At 38.9% G+C, this 23547-nt stretch overlaps 1 protein-coding gene across 5 annotated transcripts in view; it reads right to left on the bottom strand.

Moving 5' to 3' along the window:
• Positions 1-6903, bottom strand: part of GABRA1 (gamma-aminobutyric acid type A receptor subunit alpha1) — a 42269-nt gene extending 35366 nt beyond the window's left edge. The window contains exons 1-4 of one of the 5 annotated variants that reach the window (XM_086851497.1): positions 5776-6281; positions 5332-5372; positions 3877-3964; positions 113-225 (exon numbers count right to left, since the gene is read on the bottom strand). In XM_086851497.1, coding sequence (XP_086707623.1) covers positions 113-225; positions 3877-3950 — 187 coding nt within the window. In that variant the 5' untranslated portion in view covers positions 3951-3964; positions 5332-5372; positions 5776-6281. Of the gene's footprint in view, positions 1-112; positions 226-3876; positions 3965-4073; positions 6747-6769 lie in introns of those variants that run through there. The other 4 variants (XM_086851499.1, XM_086851498.1, XM_086851495.1 and 1 more) reach the window with 4 other exon arrangements.
• Positions 6904-23547: the final 16644 nt, after the last annotated feature.

Raw genomic sequence — 23547 nt, 5'->3', positions numbered from 1 at the left:
ATGTGTATATATAAAAAGAATTAAAACAAGTATATTATGGAAAAAATAATAATGTTTTTACTGACTTTTTATCTAGCTTGCAACATTGAAAATCATAATATCCATAACACACCTCCCAGTCCTGGTCTCAAGCGGTTGTCATAACCATCCAGAAGACGATCCAAAATTCTGGTGAACACCGTGGTGTTGTCCTTAAGTTCATCTTGTGATGAGGTTTGTCCATAGCTGAAATACACATCAGTTAGCACTGAAAAACATTAATCCACCAAAAACCTTAGAAAACAGTAATTCCAAAATCTGTTTAATCTCACTTATACTGGTTTATGGTCACATAACCTCCTCCATATAACAAGATTGTAGTGCTTTGTAAAGTTCTTGCTTATTTACATTTTTCTCCTTAAATTGTAAGATTTTAAATCATAAAAAAGTGTCCCTCTATAAATGGTGAGCAAATAGAATGCCAGTTCTTTAATGTTTATCTCATTATTCCTTAATGTTTATAATGTGCTAATATGTGTTTTCCTCAGGAAAATGCTCATTTGTCAGCAAAGAGTAATGTGTTTAATTCATAATAGCTATAAACGGTTTGCATACAAAGAAAGATACAGTAATTTAGAACACTGACAAGTACTGACAAAAATAGAGATATCTTCTTTTTAAATACAGAAGTAGATTGAGTGTGTGTACATTTTCATAGATCTATATGTAATTTTGCTTTTATTTCTCATTTTCCTGTAGCAGTTAGATTTAGAGGAGTATCTCCATCTTTGCCTTTCAAATGCATAACAAAACTATCTGTTGACATGAAAATCTCTTGTGTCTATAAAGCTTCCCTTACAGATCCCTATGTATATCTCTAACTCAGTCAAAAGTCCTGAAATTTTACTTGAAGAAGGATAAAATTAAAGCTCTTTGAACTCAGCTACCACAATATTCCATCAATACAAATCAGAATGAAATCCTTAGGCTTAATGGTTTCTGTCTGCTGTAGATGACACTAGAATCAACCTTTCTCTTAAATCTGAGACCTTTACCTAATACCCTGTCACAGATGATTCCTTTAATCATAGATTACACTTGTCTTAAATCCTAACCCAGTGGTGGTTTTTCATTCATTGCTGGGAAGACTCCCATTACAAACACGTGGAGTCATCAGGGATAAAAGGAAAAGTGCTGCTTTTCAAAACATAATTTTATTGCCCACATGCTGCTGAACTGGAGAAACAAGACAGCACCAAAAACTTTCCTTAGGATCAGGTCTAGTGACAGAAGTGATTATTCCACTGGTTTGTGTTTGGGGTACGTGGTTCTTGGTGCCCTGCCAGTCTTTCCTGCTCTGACCACTAAAGACCCTCTCAGAAGGAATATCATGTCACACAAAATGATTAGGTTCTGCTAAAATACCTGTGAATGTTTTTTCTGTGAGCTGCATCAGTCAGACATCCTTTGTGCATTCCATGCTTACATTCCACTTGGATCAAACACAGAGAGAAGGAGGAAGGATACCCTGTATATAGGTACTCTGGAAATGCTTCCAAGTTTATTTTGCAGCACAGGTTTGAGTATTTAACACTGCAGATTTAAATCAGTTTCAGGACTGACATTCACGGAAGTTTTAAGAATTTTTGGTTTATTTCTACAGGGTGTGATGTTTTAATGCATATTAATCATTATTTCTAATGAAAAGGCAAAATACCTAACAGTTTTAAAATATTCCTCTAGCCATATCATACAACCTCATTTAAGAAAAAAATAGATTGATTTATATTTATTGGTCATGCCTACAATTGAATTTTAAGTCACAGACAATATTTTTATGCTTTCTCTATGTTACCAAGTAACAAGTTCTCCTGCTGTCACTAGCAAGCATTTTATCTTTTAAAGGATATTTCCTCATACACCTTCCCCAGAATTTTAACACAGGACCTTCAGTGGATTAAATTTTATATTAACACTCACTGTCAGAAAAAAAGCTGCTCTTCATACATATCTCAAGGATAGCAGAAGGTCATGAGTATTAAGGTGGAAAAAGGATACAAAAACACTTCAGAAATGTTAATGGCAAGTAAATGAATATGTTTGTGAGGAGGCATCAGGAAGATGGGCTGGAGTTAGTGCAGTTGGACACCGTGCCCTGCTCCCATGCTGGAAATCACATTTGTCAGTGCCCTCACCTGCTCTTCCCACCATTTTAGCAAAGGTAAAAAGCACTGTGAGGGCTGGGTTTAACTGACATATGGTCACAACAGGAAGATTCTGAACATTTGTGCACATATGGAGTAGACTGTAAGTCCAGAGGGATTGTGACTTTTAACTCAAAACACACATATTAAAATAGTCCTATTGCTGGGCTTTTTTTTGATAACAAGAGTGACATAGGAAGACTGTCTTTCTGTATTTTCTTTATCTAATTTATCAGTTGTTTTTAATCATAAAGCATTATCAATATTCCAGAGGGAAAGCAAGGCAACTAACAACAACAAAATGTCTTTAAACCCAGATCTACTTTGTGTAAGGTGTGTACATTTTGTGGAAAAAATTACTGCATGCAATTGTGTTTTCACATTAAACCCCAATCTCATAAAAAACTGTGCACGGACTCCATCTACAGGTCATTATATTCCTGACACACCATCGGATTTTCAAACTCTGGTCCAATGCATTTTAATTCTCACATCAAGAATGCACATGCACCCATTACAGCTACAATAAATGTATGTGCATAGATATATGTGCAAATATCTATACAATAAATATGTTTTCACAAAATTCTCCAGCTAGGTCAGACAAAGTACTTCAGGAATACTTCAAATCTTGTTTTAATATATTATAAAAAGAAGGGTTTTTTTTTTTTCCAAAATGTTATTTGATACAGCAGCTGTTACATGAATCATCCACTCTTATTTCAATTTTTTTTTAAAGGAAGTGCTTGTGCAGATGAACCTTTGCCCATTACCACTCCACACAAATTTAAATCTTCAAGGCAGTCAGAAAATAAGTTCCTCTAGAACTGTGAATGCATAAGAAGATACGGTGGAGATCAAGGCACAAATAGATCTTTTAGCGATCACTACTGACAATAAAAATATTCTACTGCTTATTGGTCATTAGGTAACATCACTGACAAGCACATTAATGTTTCTTGTAATACAAAAGCATATCTGAGAGTCTTCTTAAATGTCTTCACTGAATTTTGAATTGCAGACAGTACTTCAAGCATGCTCCAAACTGCTCATAGTCTTTACTTAAGCTGCTAGTTGTTTGATGAGGTGTTGTATGATTACAACTTGTTCTTAATACTAACTTTATTTTTAGATTATGATTTCAACAAATATTCCATAAATACTCAGTGCTGAATGGTCTTTCAAACATAACTATCATGGGCTTTGAGCTTACAAATTCTTCTTCATGCAAGCAGTCTCCCTGATTTTCAATACAACTACTAAGTCAGCACATGGTCCTGCCCAAGAAAGTTAAATTATGCCTCTGCTTGCAGGCACAATAAAGTTACAAAAAGCACTTAGATTAAAAATAATCCTTCATTGTACTTTTTTCCTCTCTGAAGAAACTTACATTTCTGAGTAGTCATTACATAAGAACAGAAAAAAATTGTATAGGTGTTTAAGAGTAGATTAGTTTCAATTTGTTTCAGGAAGCTTTTGCTTATTTTCTTCATCATATTGAACAAAAAAGTTTCATGCAAACAAATAGTAGTTTTCTTTAAAACTTCACTTAGATTTAGCTGGGACTTGAGCAGGGATTAACTGCCCCCAATACACTCAGTGATAGTGCAGCCCATACAGTATTCGTCTTATGCTGCTCCATTAAATTAAAGGTTCCAAAAATACGCTGGTGCAATAAAAAATATCTCCCCACCTTCTTTCAGTCAGTGCATTCAAGAGGAGGCTCCAGGCCCAGAGGCAGTCACAAAGCACCAGAAATCTCTTCATGGTGGACTCTGGAACTAGAAGGAAAATAACCATTAACATCCCCCACATTAAAACAGGTATTAGGGGTAAAAAGAAATCTGACATTGGAAACTTCTGCAGAATAATTTGATGTCAGGCAATGACCTCACAAGAGTAGAGCTGATGCCATTCCAAATCAGGGTGCATGGCCTTGGCTGTTCTTCTGGTAACCTTTTATCTTTAGACCCACAGACCGAGGATGAGGTTTCTTTTGTGGTAAGGGTGTGTTCTTTATGCATTACTCTTGAACTTTAGCAAAAACAACTACAAGTAAAAGCTGCTGTCCCCAAACTCTGTGGCAATTCTTACTCAGTTTCCCTATGCTAAAGATGTGTCAAGGCACCTCCATTGCATTTCCAGATATCCAAGTGTAATTGCTTTTTTTGTTTGACTTGAACCAGCCTGAGCCCTTCCAACCCTCTGGGAAGGTGTCAGTGTGTGGTAGTGTGACTGAGAGTGGTGCTTTTCTCAAAACCACTGCTTTGCTTTGATGTGATGGAAGCAACTTTCTTCTAGAGATACAACCATCCTCCCCTTCCCTGAAATACAGCATCAGAAAAGGACTAAAACGAGCAGATTCTAACTCTGTGATCTGCTGCTACATAAGCACACTTTAGGGCTAAAGGGCACAATTCATAATGAAATGATGTGCTGACAGCCTCCACACCATCTCCTAAATCTCTACCAGTCTCTGAAAGCTGCTAGGAAATGCTTTTGCATTAGCAGCCTTCTCCTCTCCAAACATCTCCTGTACTCTCTCCAGACTTCATTCCTTTACTCTCAATTTACCTTTGAGTAAAAAGTAACACAACTCAAAAAGTTTCTTCTGCTTTCTAATAAACCATAAAATAAAAAGTTAGCTGATATTTGTGGAATTTGTTCCAGATTCAACTAATTGTCCAGGAGATGTTGCAGGTCCCTTTACATATCAATTCAATGTGTCCCAGAATACAGTCGATTTTTAGGATTCATTACATAAATAAGGTTAACAAATATGAATCCTGTGTTTTCCCCCAACAGTGAATTGGAGGGGTTTTTAGGTGCCTGAGAAAACGAAGCACTGTACATAGAAATGTTGTTGTAGCTATAAATAAAGCTCTCCCAATTCAGTGCACACGCTCAGTCACAATTTAAATCAATAAAATACCGTTACAAAGCGGTATGTAAGCAATGAAATATAATTAATGTGTTTATAGCCAAATGATCATTGAGTGGGGCTGAGCTAATCTAACTGGACAGGAAGGAGCTGGATGTGGCAGGAAAGTGTGGATGAAGATCTTCAGGGACGAGACTGCATCTTAACTTGCCCTGTAATCAGCCCCTTTAGAAAGGGAAAGACAACATCTGTGGCTCCAAAAATCACCTTCTCCCGCTCCTGCCAACTTCTGCCTTTGCAAAAGGCTCCTCGGGATGAAGAACAGAAAGTGAATTATTCTGAACTATTTTGATCTGTTGAGCTCCACGCTCGCCCCCCTTCTCCCAACACCACCCCCTGCATCGATAAACCCATAAACCCATCCAGGCACAATAAATCCCGAAGAAGGAAAGTTTCTTGCAGCTGGAAAAAGCAAATATTAATAAAGACTGAATGGGCGTTAAAGCCCAGCAGACCCCGGCCTCCCCCAGCCGCACCGCCTGAGAAAGCAGCGCCGCTTCTCCCATTCAAAATGGGAGCAGGAGCCACGCTTCTGGGAGCGTTTCAGCAGCGCCCACTGGAAAAAAAAATATATAAAAAAAAAAGGGGGGGGTTGGAATTAAAAACAAAATCGGGGGCAAAAAGGGGGCATTTTGATGCATTTTGACTCACGGTGAGAGATTTGCTCCTCTCTGAGGCTCAAATCAAGACTTGTTTTCCTCCCGGCATTTCAACTTTGCATCCCCCTGCCGGAGCAGCCACCCCTCCCACCGCGCCCGCGGGAGGGAAAAACCCGAACCCAAACAACACTCATTGCGAGAGACCGGCGGAAATCGGTCCGCAAGGAAAGATAAATAAATAACATCATTGACAATGCCCATCGATCGCTGCGGATTTTCAAGCTGGAGGGATAGAGGGGGGAAAAAAAAATAAAAATAAAAATAAAAAAAAAATCAGCCCGATCCGGCGGTACCTGCGGAAAGAGAAGAGAGGAGAGGAGAGGAAAGGAGAGGAGAGGAGAGGAGAGAAGAGGAGAGGAGAGGAAAGGAGAGAAGAGGAGAGAAGAGGAGAGGAGAGGAGAGGAGAGGAAAGGAGAGGAAAGGAGAGGAGAGGAAAGGAGAGGAAAGGAGAGGAGCCGCCCGCGCGCCTGGACGCGGTGCCCGCAGCCGGGAGCGCCCGGAGGGGTGCGGGCGTGCGTCCGTGTGTGTCCGTGTGTGTCCGTGTGTCTGTCCGTGTGCGTCCGTGTGTGTCCGTGTGTGTTCGTGTGTGTGTCCGTGTGTGTGTCCGTGTGTCTGTCCGTGTGCGTCCGTGTGTGTCCGTGTGTCTGCCCGTGTGTGTCCGTGTGTGTCCGTGTGTGTTCGTGTGTGTGTCCGTGTGTGTGTCCGTGTGTGTGTCCGTGTGTCTGTCCGTGTGTGTGTCCGTGTGTCCGTCCGCGTGTGCCCGCGTGCGCGGCCGGGGGTGCGAGCCGCCCTTACCGAGCCCTGGGGCGCGGGTCCGCGGTGCCGCTGCCCGCCGCTGTCCGCCCGCCGGCGCGGAGGCTGCGCGGCTCCGGCTCCGCCGCTCACTCCGCCTCGGCCATCGCCGCCGCTGCTCCGCTCCTCCGGGCACCCAAATTTCTCTGCCCAATATTCCGACCGCCGCTATACAACAAAAGCTTTCTCTTTACCAAGACAGTAGTAATACGTCCCAGGGTAAACCGGATGTGAAATAGGCTGTGACTTCATGCCAGAGAGATTTTATTTTAGAAAGGAAGGTGGTACCAAGCTCTCATCTAGAGACCAATCCGCCCATTTTTTATATGCAGCACAATTTAACTTCCAGTGCTCTCGCCCTAATCCCTTTCTCTCTGGCTGCAGACTCAAATCCTTCTACAATCTGCAGCATTATTATTACCGGGGGGGAGGCTGCGCGGCCGGGGGAGGCTGCGCTGAGCATCTTTAGACACTCGCAGTTTACAAAACAGTCTATTTTAAGGGTCGCACATTAAAAATATAACCGATCTGCGTTCGCGTTCAACCTTTGATCGAGAATTTAGTCGCAGCATAAATATGAATGAAGGCTGGCCAGAGGTGTAGAGGATGCAGCCCTACGCGCGTGTGCCTATAGACCGTGTGTACCTATAGGGACCTGGCGGCAGAGCACGGCTCTAACCAGACGGGGACAGAGATGCTGTGCAATGCTAATTAAACGCAGGTAACACGCATTTTGGGCGAGACCCGTAGGAAATCTGTTCCAGGAGCAGGCGGCTCTCCCGCACTCTCACACGCCGGGCAGGTGCCGCGTGTGCTCAGCCGAGGGCTGCCAGCCCCTGCCCGCTGTCCCGCTGTCCCGCTGTCCCGCTGTCCCGCTGTCCCTCGGGGCCCCCGGACACCGGAGCCGGGACATTCCCGGCCCCGGCAGAGCCCGGCTCAGAACGGCGGCGGGGATGGGGCGGCTTCAGCGCCCCGCGGGCACGGGCGGTGTCCCTGCCCTGCCCTGCCCTGCCCTGCCCTGCCCTGCCCTGCCCTGCCCCACAGGAGCGTCACTTTAACCCCTATCCACACCTCCACCCTCCGACAGGAGCGAGCGGGGCGAGCCCGGCGGCGCCTGCACTTGTGCGGGGAAAGCAGGAGAAAGTTGGCTGCAGCAGGTCCGGAGGGGGCTCGGTGTGCGGGGAAAGCAGGAGAAAGTTGGCTGCAGCAGGTCCGGAGGGGGCTCGGTGTGCGGGGAGCGCAGGCAGCGCTCACCTGCCCAGCACAGGTTATCGTGCCTTTGGCTCGAGGCGCCTTTCACCAGCTCCAAGCCCTCTGCAAACACACCAGACACTGCTGCCACCAGCACAGCGTGGTCACCTGTCCTTTCTCTGGTTAATGTAAAGATAAAATGAAGTCCTTCTTCAACAGCATCTCTTCCTTATAATGCGCTACCAGCATCTCTGGGATGAAAAAAAATTTCCTGATATCATATGCACCTACTGGATTTGAAATACCATCTGCTTTCCCTCTTCTCCTCTCAACGCCATCACTGATTCAGTTTCTCTTCCCTCTTATGGTGCTGCTCCAAGGGAGATCGAAATCCATGTATCTTGTTAGAGATAACCTGAATTGCTATCTTCTATTACAGTTGAGCTATCTGTTGCAAGCTTTATCCAGATTTTTAAATTAAATATTGCACATTCTTTGCATCCTCATGAAATGCATGATCTGTTTGTCTGTGTAACAGCACAAGAAGGTTTGCATTTGACCCAAGAAACCAATGACATTCATAGCTGAGGCTGGCAATAACTTCCAAGGTGGCAGTCATTCTGGATAAGTGCCTGATATAACAGTCTAAACACTGCAACGATTTCCCTAAGCACAAGGAAAATTGAAATTTTGTTTATCAAAGTCCTCTAGTGCACCAAGTTACCCAGTCATTACGATCAGCACTGAATAGCCACAGGTTATTTTAAAGGCTTGCAATGGACTTTTTGCTTAGTTTCTTGGCATTTCCAATACAGCTTATCTCATTTTGACTCGAGGCTGTTAGCAGTGTACAGAAAAGTAGGGAACAAAAACCTACCCACTTCCCAAGGAAATGATAAGTAGTGACTTTTCAAATCACTATTGCATAGACACTGTCTATGTGGTTAGAGGGATTTTTTTCAAATATGCAATGTTTGCACCTTCATTTGCCTTTAGCTAACACACATTAGTACATTGTTATTGTACTAATGCACAAGAGAACTTTGCTTGAGCAACAAGTAAACTGAGATCCTCACCTGAGTTTACAAAAACAACACAATGGATTTTTATTAAAGTACATGGACATTTTGTGGCTGTAAAACCACTGAGATTCCTGTCAATAAGGCATTAATTAAGTCATTACAATGGCCTTAAACTACTTTTTCTAGATTAATAAAATATGTTTGCAAAAATAAATAAATATTCAATAGTCAACATAGCTTTTCATTTTCATTTCAGCATATTTAATTTTCTCCTTCATAACTCATGAACAAAGAGGGTGTAAGTTTACTTACTCTTTGTGTGTGTTTGTGATAGGTAGCTGGACAGAAGATAGGCTGAAAAGTAGGTGATTGAATGGACAGGGATTCATGTACCTCTGAGTACACTAAAGTAACACTAAAATCTGGAGCAACTGAAAAGCTGAAGCAGTTCCAGAGCCCATGAGACATAGCCCTGCATCCTATAGTTTTCTTGACTTCTTTAATTAGTATAGAAACAATGGCAACTGGTTTTAGTTTACTAAAATGTCAAGGGTTACACATGATATTCTTTGCCTCTTTGCCTCCATGGACACAATTGGTGTGTGCCAAAGGATTATATGTTTTCCTGAGTTCTCACTGAGTGAAAATATTGACCTAAAATTGGAAGTTGCTCATTCTTTCTCTAATTCGCATCTGCTCAGAAAGTAGGACATGGCTGAGATTCCTGTCCATCAGTGCTCACATGTAACCCAGATTTTATCTTTTCCTTTCAAAAGCTGTTATTGCACTTATCATGTCATTCCATAGTAAATGCTAAAAATATTTGGATGTAATCAAACAAATAGGCTGGTTTATGATGAATTGTGTTATCAAAACCACTGCTTAAAAAAATAAAATACAAATTGTCATTACCAGCAAAAAATGCTCTTTTGAAGGAAAAAAGCTAAGTGTCTTGCAATTCTTACTTTTTCCCTTTTCCATCTGAATTCCACTGACCTAATCCACACATAAATAGGGGTAATACACTTATCAAACAAGTCCATCTGTGGATTTCAGGCACTTAACTTAAGAGAATATCTTTGAAAATCTCAAGCTATATATAGGAATGTGCATAGTACCAGTGAGCCTTAGGGTCATATGATTTCATCCTTGAACAAATTGTTCAAATGAGAAAGGAAAATGCCTTTGAACATACGTCTCCAGGTACCTCAGTATTAGGTGATGTGCATATCTGCAGTTTTACAGTCACATCTGGAAAAGGAAGATGTCAGGCAGACGTTTTTTTCCAGCCATCTTTATGACTCCATAAAGTTTCCAAAAAGAGTTTGTCTTTCATGTTACACGGGAATGTAGAACTATATCTTTTAAAAACAATATTATTAAATATAAACAGTCAGCCAAAGCAAGCCTGGCACAGCTCTGTGCAATGCTTTGAACCCTAATGTTAGTGTAAGTGTTTAGTAGCAGTGAAGTTAAACCAATTGAATCCTAATGTGGTAAAATATATTTATTAAATGATGGATTAAAATTGACATAGCAAAAGATTTTCAGTGTAGTTAGAACTATTTTTACTTCTAAGTTTCTAGTAAGCACTTTTTGAAGTCTTGCCTATTCCTTTGGTATATATACATATACATATATATAGTATTTAAATAGGTCACCTGGAAAGAATAATTTTTTTCAATCTTTAGCTTTCTATCATATTTTAATTTGAGTAGGAAAAATATACATATGTTTTATTTTAGTTTAGGAATATATAAAACAACTGAAATTCCACAGCAGAATGCTTTGACACAATGTGTCCTGAATAGCCAAGGGATTTGAATAAAGCAAATGAAACTCAGAGATTTACTGGCATACAGCAGATCAGATGAAGAATTAGAACAGAAAGACCATCTGCTCCAAAGCTTTGAGCTCTGTTATTTACAAGTCCTGCTCGTGTGATTGAATGGAAATATTTTGTAAAATATATGACTCCAATTTGATTTCTATTTTAATGTGTTTCAGTAATATATCAAAGCACAGTTGTTAACCCTGTAGTAGACATAACAAAGTTCAGTGGCTTAACTTTTTTTCCCCCTTTAATTTACAGCCACAGTAGAGAAAATGGGACATATACTTGTCACTTAGTGGTGGATTTTTGTTTTGCTTTTGTAAAAGGCAAGTGATGATATATTAAAATGAAAAAAAAGTCTCTTTATGCTCTTTCATTTTAAAATAAGGTTCCATTTATCATCTCTTTCCTCTTCAAAAAAATTAGGAGCTAGAGAAAAAAGAGTAGAAACTTTCAGGGACATGCAATTGAAATCTTCATGAAACAAGTTGCACTATTTTCAGAGTCAGTCTCACTTACAATGTCTGTTAAAGACATATGACTGCTCTTTCTAGAACTGTGTTGAAAACTGGAAGTAGCACTTCTTTGAACCCATTATCTATTAAGAATGGAATAACGAGATAAAATAGCTGATGCCCAGAAACTTAGAGATGATGATTGTCTCTTGAGTTTTAAAGTCTTTAAGTACTGTATTTCAAACAGAAAACCCAGTTACTGATAAATTTCTCAGATTTTCTAATCCACAGAGGCAACAATTAATTATGCCTTGCCATGCTGTTGCCAAACATCACCACAAAGTTTAATCTGTAAAGCCAAAAATTGAGGATTTTTTCCTAAACAATAACAGGATTTCTTGTTTGATTTCAGAAAGGGAGAATGGGATACTAATCTATTTTCTAAAAAAACCCATTGTAGAATTTCTAAAAACCACCAAAAAGAACAAAGGTCACAGCTGGGAGCTTTTGGGAATTACAGAAGACTTGTAAATCCAGTGGTGATCATTGATGAGATCTTTGTAAGGAGGCTTTTCCTCCAACAGCTGGATTTATCTGCAGAGGAATACCAGCACCATATGGGGTTATCTCCTACACTCTCACTGCTGCTGCTGAGGTGAAGTCTTGACCAGAGATCTGCAGTCTTCTGGAGCTTTCATGGTACAACATCAGCTGTCCTTAAAAAACAAGGCATCTCTCCCCACAGAGAGCAGTGAGTGGACTCCTAGATCAGGGTGTGTCAATCAGTTATACTTCAAAAATAAGTAAAAAATTTTGTGGCTTACTGTGCTTCTTGCTCTGCAGATAAAAGAAAAGATTTGTTTAGGACTCAGAATGATGACTTGCAGTTTGATATACTTAATGACAGCTCATGTTCCTATGGACCAATGAACTCACCTGAATCTTCATATTTTCTTACCTAACAATTTTGCTCTGTAATGATGATTTTTTCCTAAAGTTGGATAAGACAAAAATCTATGAAAGGAGAAGCTCTAGATTACTCAAAAATCTTGAAGGTCTACATTTCTTTCCTTTAAAAAATTTTCAAGCTGTACCATGTTTAGTGCATTAAGAAGCCCTTGATACTGAGTATTTGAAGGAAAATTCAGTATTTGAACACTGAAAATTTGAAGAAAATTCATATGAAATGAATGTGAGTAAACTGAAATAAATATTTACAGAAATAAGAAACAATAAAATATATTTTTTAAAAAATTAACTAAAAATCATGAAGAAAATCTTCACCTGTCCTTCTGTAAATGCTTGGCTTTGATTGAATAAAAAGCTGTAGAGTCAGAATATCTCAATCTATATTTAGATAGATGCTTAAAACATGTCCAAATCCATCCCTTTTCAGCCAAATATTTCAGAATCCGCTTAAGGCCATGGGCCATAAATATTCTTAAACTTAAATATGTCCCTGTAGGCTGAATTTTGCTGCTTTGCTGCTTTGAAAGCCAAATACCCTGCTAACTTCTCAGGTGACCTGAGACACATTTACTTTCTCTCCTTGCCTTGGTGCCTTTATCTGGACTGGGAGGATTGCAGTTTGTGAAGCTGAATTAGCCCAGTTGCCTGTAGATTTCAGTGGGTGCAGTGTTAAGCTGGAACTTTCCTGCAAATAGGGTTTAGAAGTCACAGAAGTTTGTGAATCAAAGGTAACGCACACATTGCCTTGTCAGGTGCTGCATCCCACCCCAGGCAGAGACACAGGGTTTGACTCAGCCATCCCTCCTACTCCAGCACCTTCCTCACTTCCCAGAGATGGTGACAAGGAGACTCATCAGATGATTTTTTTCTTCCAGTTGGGAGCACCATATGCTCCCTGGCTGCTGAAGTCACTGCATGGAGCTCTGCTGGTGCAGCTGCAGTGTGCTGCCAGAGCTCCCCTGCATGCACCATCCTGTTCTAGAGCTCCAAGGCTGTTGTAGAAACAGCCACCTGAATATTTAAGTGATATTCAAATTTTCAAATTTAATTTTTGCATGACCTGCTTAAGTGCTAAAAATCCAAGTGTAGTGAGGGATAGCAAATGGAGATGGGGAGTGCACTGGGGCAATTAACAAAGGGATGTAATTATATGATTTTTAGCTTAGCTTTTGCATTCATCTCTTTTTCAGTCCTTATCCAAAAGATAAATCTTCTTCATTTTCCTCCTATTTTAAAATTATTTATGTTTAGATTTATACCTACTGAAATTCCATGGGTAAAACCTGTGTAATTTTTCCAGAGCAGCAGTGCTGGGGAATTGAAGCTCCAGGTGTTAGTGGCAGACATTTACAGGCAATAGAAGAGCAAGGTATTGTAAATAGAAGCTTTTCTTCTGCCCAGGGCTCCTTTGTTTCTCCTCAGTTGCCCTCTAAGGTGGGTTTCTCCTGATTTATTTTCTGGTTTGTGCTGTTTGTTTTTTGCTGTTACAGATTAAACAGTGATTTTTACGTTTTGAATTTCCTTGCAGAGCCCCTGGTGTGTGGAAGCTTGACATGGTGTTAGGCAGAAATGAAATTTTGATGTTAGCTAGAGAGCTGCTTGATGAACTTTTAATTTTTTTTTTCTTGTTCATTGAACCACATTGATTCAACTACTATTCCTATTCCATCTATTTATTTCATAGAAAAATACCTCACAGTTGTATTTATATGACAAGCTCTGCAACATCAAATCTGCATTTGACATAGTTTGCATGGATGCTTATATTATACTAGGAAATTATTACTTTTATCCAGAAGCAGACAAAAAAATCACTGGGCTATGGAGTCAAAACCCCAAACAATTGAAAATCAGTATTTTTTGGACATTATTAATGAATGTAAATATTAGTTGGAATTGAAACTCTTTTATAATGTAATTCTGCCCTTTATTCTAAGGGAGAACTCTACCAATACAACTTCTGAAGGTCTCTGATAATCCAAGATGATCCAAGTGATATTTTTGAATGCAACCAATAGTTTTTTACTGTTGAATAGTATCAACAGTTTTGTAGGTGTAAGGATTAGCTGCCCAGTACATCTAACCAGCCCAGCCAAGCTGAGTTCAGCTGAGCTTTGCTTGATTTGGTCCCTACCCACCACCCTGTTCAAACAAACTGGGAGCTGATATAAGCAAGGGAGGCTTGCTCAAGTAATATGTGATGTGGCAGCCAAATTCATATGGAGTCATGTCCAGCATCTTCACTTGCTGATTTCATAAAAATCTAATATTTACCAAGTCTTTGCTGCAGGGATATTGGTGTGCATTTTTACCTCTTTTGAGATTCCTTGTCCCAGTATTAACTTGGTTCTTATTTAGAATTTAAACTGTTGCTAATGAAAATTAGGAAATGTGTCTGCATAGAAACAGAGCCTCCTAGGTCATCACTGGTTCCCTAAAAATGGTTATTGAGCCTTTTGTCTTTTTTGCCTGCTGCCAATCAGGAGCAAAGCAATCAGAGTTTGAGGAATATTTGGGCTATTGAGGAATATTTGGGAGGGAAGTCATTTTTCACTTGTGTTCTGCTGTGGGGAAAAGAGGTCTGGGTTTTTGGGAGTAACTTTCTGGTGTGGTCCATGGAACCATCCTCTTGATTGCCATGGTCTACTCTTAGTAAAGAGAATGAGATTGCACAGGCTTTGGACAACACAATGTAATTATTAACAGTATTTCAGAGACTGACAAAAAAAATTATTGTGACTTTCTCACTTTGTGGTCAGGTAACAGCTAAAGCAGTAAGTTGCTCATTTTCAAATTAAAACTGTTTTGCAGGTTATTGAAGGCAGGGTTCATCTCACCTGTCTTCAGCTGTGACTAATTAAAACCTTAAAGCCTCATGTAGGCACGATTTGTAGTGGACAAAAGATGAGATGTACCCTCACAATACCAATAAACATTTAGCTAAAACTTAGTTGTTAAACTTAATAAACGTAATAAAAGTCTGTAAAGTCAGACCTATAAAATATTGCTTCTGTTTTGTTGGAACTTTGGTGGGTTGCACTTTTTACACTTTTTAATTTTGTGTCTCCTCAATTGAGTATTTGAGGACAATTATGCAATGCAACATTTTGATATTGAGCAATGTGTGATGATGCCATGACAATTTCCTCTGATTTTTTCAGGACAAAACCCCCAAACAATATTGGTGTATAACATCTCTTGTCAAGAGTGGAAATACGTTCCTCCTTCAAAACTATAAAAACTGTCATTCACTAACATATGTAATTCAAACAATAATTTGAGACACCTAAATGTTGAAATTAATTAAGGCTGTATCATATGACAATTGGCATGTGACATTTTTCTTACAGGAATTCTGTGACAAAACCTTCAGCTCCTGTGTAGTGGTGTCATGAATTTCTCTGATCAGTTGGGGATGCCAATGGCCCCGTGACTGCAACACTGCTGGAATTTTCTTTAGTATGCAGAGTGGTTTGCTTTAGTAATTAAATTATACCAAGGTATGCTTTGCCTTGGATGCTAAAGAAAGAGACTAGAGGTCCTTTTCTGGAGGCAGTAATACAAACTGATCAAGTGGGACAGCAAACCAGCACGTGCCTGTAAATAAAACTGTTCAGTCAACAGAATTGTAGTTCCTCTAATTTCCTAACGCTTGATCCTTGGCAGACAGAAACTGGAAATGGCTCAGCATTGGACTATTCCTCTCCCCAGAAAGAAACAAAACAGAACAGAGAAGCTAAGGAAGTCTCATGAAGGCAAAAAATTCACTATCACAAAATATCTGCTGTAAAATATAAGTTCTGTCAAAATGGCAAATTTTGTTGTAATTTAGGAGAATCAGCCAGAAGGTGCTTAAGGAAATAATTCTGCCCATAATTTATATTTTATTACCCATTTTTTCTTCAAAGAAAATAATATTTACTCTTCACACTTTTACCTCCATGGTTTTTCTGTGAACTTTTTGTTGTTTTATCTTTCTATTGACCTTGTAATTAAGTAACATAGGAAAAAAGTATCAGTTACCCAAGCAACTCAGTCATTTTCCCCTGGTTGAAACATGTATTCATCAAGCATAATCATTTCTACTGTCTAAAGCTAAAACTTCTTTTCCCTTAATATATTGCTGTGGAAACTTATAGGGAGCAGGTAATAGATTGTAGGTCAGATTTTTTCATTAAATCTCAAGGGTTTTTATTTTCTAGGTAGCAGAGCAAAAATACACATATTTTACAAGCTCTTACAATCTAAATGATGGAAAATAATTAAGATCAGAATATACTTCTAAGATAGCCTTTTTATCAATCCCTTACATAAATGAGGATTTATGTTAGTGTTTTATTTGTATCTTGTGGCCTTTTGAAGCAAATGTGGCTGTTCCTATTCCTTGCAGTTTGGCTCACATTAGGGAGGAGTGTCAGAACATGAAAATTCCAATCATTGCAAATTAAGCACGATCAGATGATGGCCTCTAGGTGTGCATCTGATGGGGTCCAGTAGTAATGGTAATTAAGCCTACAGGGCCAGACTAGACGTCACCCTCTCAAAATTCATAAAGGTTGGGTAATGATCCACAGCTGTTTTGCTCTGGATACCTCAATTTACTGGTTTATGGTACACATTAATGCAAAGCCAGCCTGGGATATTTAGATATTCATCATAAATTTCATTTTATATTAATTCACCTTACCTTTTAACATGTGTTTGAGGTTGATGTTACAAATTTTAGATATCCATGTCCCCAACACTCAGAATTCTTTTAGGGGGCAGATCTGCATGTATCAGTTTATGTTTATGTGGTTATGTCAACCATGAGTTTCTCTGATTTATAATGTTGCATCTCTGCTTCCAACATCATATTGAGCTCCTCCTTTGCTTTTTCTGTTTTGATTATTTTTTGTTTGTTTTGTTTTGTTTTTCCCTTCTCATCTCTGCAAGAATAGGCCTTGGCTGTGTGGAATAGCCAGTGTTTTCTGCATGATCAGATTTGCATATTGTCCTGCAAAGGATTTTCAGTGGGATCCTCGTACCAGTCCCATTTTCCTTCCCTGCTCTATGCTGGCATTGTCATGTGTATTATTAGAAAAAAATAGCTCAACCATGCAAACTAACTGAGCAGTTACAGTTGAGTAGTTTAGGCAAGATTTCTTTAATTTCTTGGGGTTTGATTGTTTTTAAATATCAAAAACTGTATTTTACAAACTCGGACTGCCTTGAAAATTATTTAAACCAGCAAAGTGAAATACTCAGAATGGTTGGATCATCCTCTCCAGCAGGTCAAGGAATGTAATCACGTAGCCCATCCTGCACCTCACTCCCATTTCCCTTGAGAGACAGACCTGCCAGTTCCCTCTGTCACAGCAGGACTGGAGAAACAGGATTATGGAGAGCATCATGTGGGGTGTCTGGAAGGAGCCAAAATCAATGCCTCCAGTCATTATCATTGTGTCAGGAGGTAATGAGGATCTGGGTATATATTCAACAGCAGAATAAAGAACTTTAAATATGGCTTTAATAGTATACAGTATTATCAGAAATAAAATACAAAGCAATCTTTGAAAGCTAGGAAATTACCTAGCTTTTTCTTTATCAACATTTATGCACCTAATTAAAAATTGTGTGATTTAGAATGCCATCCCCCCGTGAGCTGTTCCATCATGTTCTAGTGAGAGTTGTGAGGGTGGAGAAGTTTGGATTTCCTTAACTTTCATTGATCTCATTAGAAATATAAAGAAAATATTTTGGTTTTTTGAATAAAACAACCCCACACAGCAGCTTCAGCACCTGAAATTAAATATTTCTTTAGAACTGGTCAACAAATGTTATACAAATACCCATTCTTAAGCCTGTTAGCAGTGACACTGAATTCACCAAGACAGCCTACTGTATATTCCTGTATTTTTTAAATAGAAGCTCGACATTTTAAAAAGGTTTCTCTGATGTTTGGTGTAGGATTTTGCTTTGAGAGCCATCTCCCCTCCAATCCATTGACAGAGCTTTATGTCAATGATTTCTCTTAGTGCTAGGGAAATCATTAAAATGTCTACTACTGTAAGAAAAAAAAAATTAAAATTAAAAAAAACATTAATGTCTATTTTAATGTTTATATAGGAAGCACCAGCCTTTTCAATACTGTGACTGAGCTTAATTAAACAATTCAAACTTAAAAAAAGTATAACATAGTTTACTCCTCCGTAAATTAATGTACAAGTCAGTGTAAGACCTGTTCTCAAAAGAAATCTGTTAATGACACTGTTTAGTAGAACAGTTCATTAAAATGAGCTTGACCTCCACAAGATTTTATAGAGTGAGATGCTGCAAACAGGAGATGCCTCACCAACCCCTCTTCATACATCTGAAACCTAATCAAAGCAAACATTTAGTGAAAAACAACCTTGGATTGACACAAAGCTCAAGTGGGAATTTCCATGTGTAATGTGGCAGGAGGTGTTTTATGCATAAAACTTCTTTAACTGTACCTTCTAGACTATTTAGTGTATGTGGGTGCACTTAGGGAAAAATATTTACTAGTACAAAGTCAGTGTAAAATAGCAGGTGCCAAAAGCACAAGGTTAGGAGCCTAGTTTTGAGAGGTCTTTAGTGAAGAGACACAGGTTATATGGTTTCAAAATTCTCAGCCTCTTTTCTAAGTTTTGATTTATTCAAAATTTTATACAAAATTAGAAAAAGCAGGTAAACTAAATATAATTGCTGTTATATAGTGAACAATACTGCTCTCAACAATGAAATTAAAATAATTCTGTTTGGAAAAATGTGAGCTAAAACTGGATTATAACATAGAATATTATTTACCCAAATAGATTTTTACTGAGTTATAAAGAGAGACCGTTTTTATAATTAAGGTGAATGAATGCATTTATTTCAGTATGCCAAGTCAACACCTTTAGAGCAACTTCTTTGACAGAAAAACTTTTTAAAGACCACTGCAATGAAGAATGACTGACAATATGGAGCAGCACAGAAGGGACCTCATTATTTTTTTACAGGAGGAAGAAATTGGAAAGCTAAAGCTCTCAGAGGGCAAGAGTCAGCCAATGTAACAAGGAAGTCCTTATCAGACTGTGTCTGTTCATCTACTGTATAGCAACCACTGCAGTTGAAATTCAAGTGAGAGTTGTCTGCAGGTACTGTAAAGAAATGTGAAATATGTTTGTGAGATGTCCAATCCTCACAAAATTATCTGTTAAAGAATTCAACATAAAAATGCAAAGATGCAGACAGAGGTGTCCTGATAATGAGTAAGAAGCAAATACTTTTTGACTATAAGGTGTTCTTGTTTGATGGCAATGATGGCATCATGGTAAGAATTAAATATCAATATCAGATTGCTCTTATGTCACTCATAAAGTGGGAATAATTTGGAAGACTTTTTTATGCTGTAGTTTGGAAGCTGTAGTAGGTAGTGAAACTATAAAGCAATAGCAAAGATTCAGAACTGAACAGACATTTCAAGTAATTCTACTCAATTTGCATTAAAATTTAGCCAAAAAAAAAAAAAAAAAGGAAACAAACCACCGCAGAACAAAGTTTATATTGAAGCTCTTTAAATTTCCTGGAAAATATGCTGTATTTTTCCATTATTATAGCCACATAAGAGAGTTTTTCCAGTGAAGTGATAGGGACAGGCAATTCAAAGAAATGCACAACAGGCAAGCTCCCTTCAACTTGTCTTAACAGAGGTTTACTGCTGTGGAGGAAGAAATATTAAACCAATGAAAACTATAATTTTTAAAAGATCCTGAAAGGTGAATTGCCATCCTTTCTGACCTTCAAATATAGTATCTACATGTATTCTCTACTCCTTGATAGTTCTATCAGATTGTTGTAGTGTAGAACAGTCCCATACAAAAGGGGTGGTTTGTGCCCAACCAGCACTGACAGAAAGTTTTATTTCAGTTTTTCTTGCCTCACCACCAGGAAGCCTTGGCCCCAGCATGGCCTGTGCAGAAGCATTTGTGCTTCAGCAAGGGAGCAGGACTTTCTATCCCTAAGCTGGTCACAATTGCAAAAACAACTTGTGGGAGTGTCCATGCATTGACATCTATGTTTCAAGTGTGTAATCATGAGACATAAACTTGCTAAGTGAAAGAAATTTTGTAGTATAAAGTATACCAAGAAAAATAAAGACAAGGATTGCACAGAGAAGAATCAGCAGAGGTGTAGCACTACAGGAGAAGCAAGATGTGAAATGCACTCCTGATGCAGCACTCCTTCGAAAATATTGGATAACACACGTGCTTCTGAATTAAGCTGAGAATAAATCTAAGCAGGAAAACACCTTATAGATCTTGCTGTAACAAAATGTGGAGAATTGAAAGTCAAAGCTATGAAACACTGTCAAATTTGTATTGAAAAAAAAATATTGTAGCACTATTAATGGGTCTGGTTTTAAACTTTGTATCCATTATTTTTAGAAGCCAGAATGTTTGTGAAATTCCTCTATAGAAATTGCTCTTTAAAAGAGCATTAACATGATGTAATTTTAATACATGCATTATATGCTCAATTCCTAGTCTTAATCTCCCAGCACCATTCTTCAGCTATTAATATGTTTAGTTAAATAACTTCTTATACAAGCCTAGAGATGTAGTGGCTGTATGCCATGGATGAATTATGGAAGCAATTTAATATTCTAAACATTTATTTGTGTTGTGACATTTTTCAGAATTTGCAGTTGTTTGCTTAGAATAGAAACTACTCACAAATCAGCAAGTAAATCAAGGTTTCTGAAATCCAGAGTCATGGCATATGATAATTGATGTTTAGCCATTACAAAGGATCAAGACCTCATTCTTGGCCTGGTATTGATGGTGTAACTATAGCTGTGCTTGTATCTTATGCCCTAGGTTACTATGGATCTCTCTAAATCAAAACTCAGAGAGCTAAGTTTGATTTATCTTGGATGCTCATTAGGCATAAAATGGGTACAAACTTGCTCTTAATGAATGCAGTTGTGTCATTTCTGCTTCGGCCTTTTATGTGCATTTCCCAAGTCTTGACTTGCTATTCACAGGAATTAATGTCTTGACTTGCTGGGGATATTGACACTTGTCTTGCTGCCACTTCAAAGCACCTCTCAAGGCTCTTCAGAAGAGTAGCAGCAGGCATGAGCAGATAGATAACTAACCTTCCCAGGAAAAATGGATGTGTGTTTTAGGAGCAGGTTTTCAGCTTTTGTCATTGGTTTGGGGCTTTTTTGTTAGACTATCAAGAGAAGTATAAAAACACCTGCACTCAAAATTTTCTAATTTTCAGTTTCTCCAGGATTTCAAGTCATAGCTCATAAACAAGACAAGCTCCAGCATTAAGTCAATCCTTACTTTTTTTCAGCAAAATTATTATCCTGCATCTACCCTTCACAAACACAGCTTTTGACCAAACACCTAATAAAATAAATCAAAAAGGAAATACAGGAGTTTATGAAAAAATTCTTTATAATCTACGTCTATTCTTTTTTTAAAAATTTAAAAAATAATCTCTTCATTTTTTTCTTCCTGTTAGTACCAAGAGATCTGCTAACAATCACATCCAGTCAAAAAAGTTAGTAGGCAGAAAAAAGCACAAGAACTGACAGAAAGTGTGAAACTTTGTTCCTATTCCTTTCCCTTGTATAATCACATATTTACACTAGCCAAACCCTTTTTTTTTTTCCCTGTTTTTTTGTTGGGTTTTTTGTTTTTTTTTTTTTGGTGTGTGTGACTGTTCTATTTCTCACAAGTTCAAGGAAGAAGATTCTTCATATACAACATGAGACACTGGGGTCTCCACCCTGAAGATGTTAAGCCTGTGCTATTCTTCCCCCAGCCCTGAGTTGTTACTTTATCTTATTTTCATCAGCAAGTGGTGAAGGCCTATTCAAGATGTGGTGCTGTCTGAAGATTTTGTAATACGGTTTTGAAAGTCCTTAATGAAAATGTTTACGTTATAAACTCTAATATTTCAGTCTCTGACAATACAGGAGGTATTCCTGACGTGGCTGAGAAGCTAACACAGCTGGTTGCAGTTGCAGTTATGTGATGTGATGGCTTTAAAATGACATAGCCTCTTTCCAGGGGCTGAAGCATGGGGCATTTTGAAGGACACAGCCTACACCAGGATCAGGCAGCACTCTGAGAACTATTTCACACTTTAATGAATTCTGAAGTGTATCCTTAGCTTTTGCATCCCCAAGAGTCTTAATACTGTAACATCAGGGATCTAAGGGGAGCATTCTTTTCCTAAGCAGCTCACTGCCTTATGCCCAGGGCCATGTTTCTTGTTTGAAATTTGGCAGTGGTGGGCATATTCTGAGATCCTTTGTGTAAGGATAAAAATATAGTTCCAGATTTAATGTCAGTATCATATTTCCAATATTTCTTTCTCTATCTAACTTTAAGCAATGCACTAATACCAGGCTTTTGTGAAAAATTATATTCTCTATAGGGTTGTTCTTTTCCTGACCTGCTTAGACATATTCACAGGGAAACTGGGTTTTCTGGGCATATGGTAAAATTTGTATTTAAAAAAAAAAAATACCCATCCTCCCTCAAGCAAACTAAAACCCCAGTGCCTAAACATGAGGCCTAGATCTCCTAAGTGTTCTGGTAGTAGATGCCCCAGCAATGTTGCAGTGTGTTTCTTGTTAATGGTATGTTCTGTTATTTCCCCAGTTGATGGTCCAAATTATACCCTCCCACCCCACACTGTCAATCTACCCTGAATCTCCTGTCAATCCTACCTTATGCTTGGAATTCCACTTTGGAAATCCCCTAAATTTAGATGTTTGATTAGTCCATGTGACCTAATTTCCCCCCACTACCTCCCTCACTGGGTGATGATTTTGTGAGCCCTGCCTTTTACCCTCCCCAGGATATCTCTGATTAGCTGATGCTTTGTGCCCTCCCTTTGAACAGCCTCCGTATTTCAGCTGCTGCACACTCACATTTTCTGTCTTTTGCCCCCAGGATTCCCCAGAGCAATAAATCCTCTGTTATCCCATGCAGAAGAGACCTCCCTGTCGTCCTTGTCTCCTCAGAGCACAGACTGACAGCCAAAAGCCACAGAGTGAGTGCTCCAGTCACACCTGGGGTCATCCTGCTCTGGGCTGTGACCCACTCCTGGAGCAGGTGAAGTGATAGAGCCAGGTAAGATAGAAGTGATAGAGCCAGATAAGACAGAAGTGATAGAGCCAGGTAAGACAGAAGTGATAGAGCCAGATAAAAGTGATAGAGCCAGGTAAGACAGAAGTGATAGAGCCAGATAAAAGTGATAGAGCCAGATAAAAGAGAAGTGATAGAGTCAGGTAAGACAGAAGTGATAGAGCCAGATAAAACAGAAATTATCAAGCCAGATAAAACAGAAGTGATAGAGCCAGACAAGCTCCAGCCCATGCATTACAGCAATGCTGGGGCTTTCCAGCCTTATCTCAGAGATGCTGTTGACAAAACATTTAATGTAATACCTCTAAGTCTTGAAAACTTTCCAGCCAATTAGGTCACCAACAC

Source organism: Cyanistes caeruleus, chromosome 15 (assembly GCF_971803275.1).
Source record: "Cyanistes caeruleus chromosome 15, bCyaCae1.hap1.1, whole genome shotgun sequence".
NCBI classification, from domain to species: Eukaryota; Metazoa; Chordata; class Aves; order Passeriformes; family Paridae; genus Cyanistes; species Cyanistes caeruleus.
The sequence above is the reverse complement of the archived record's forward strand: the minus strand, read 5'-3'. Positions and strand labels throughout refer to the sequence as shown.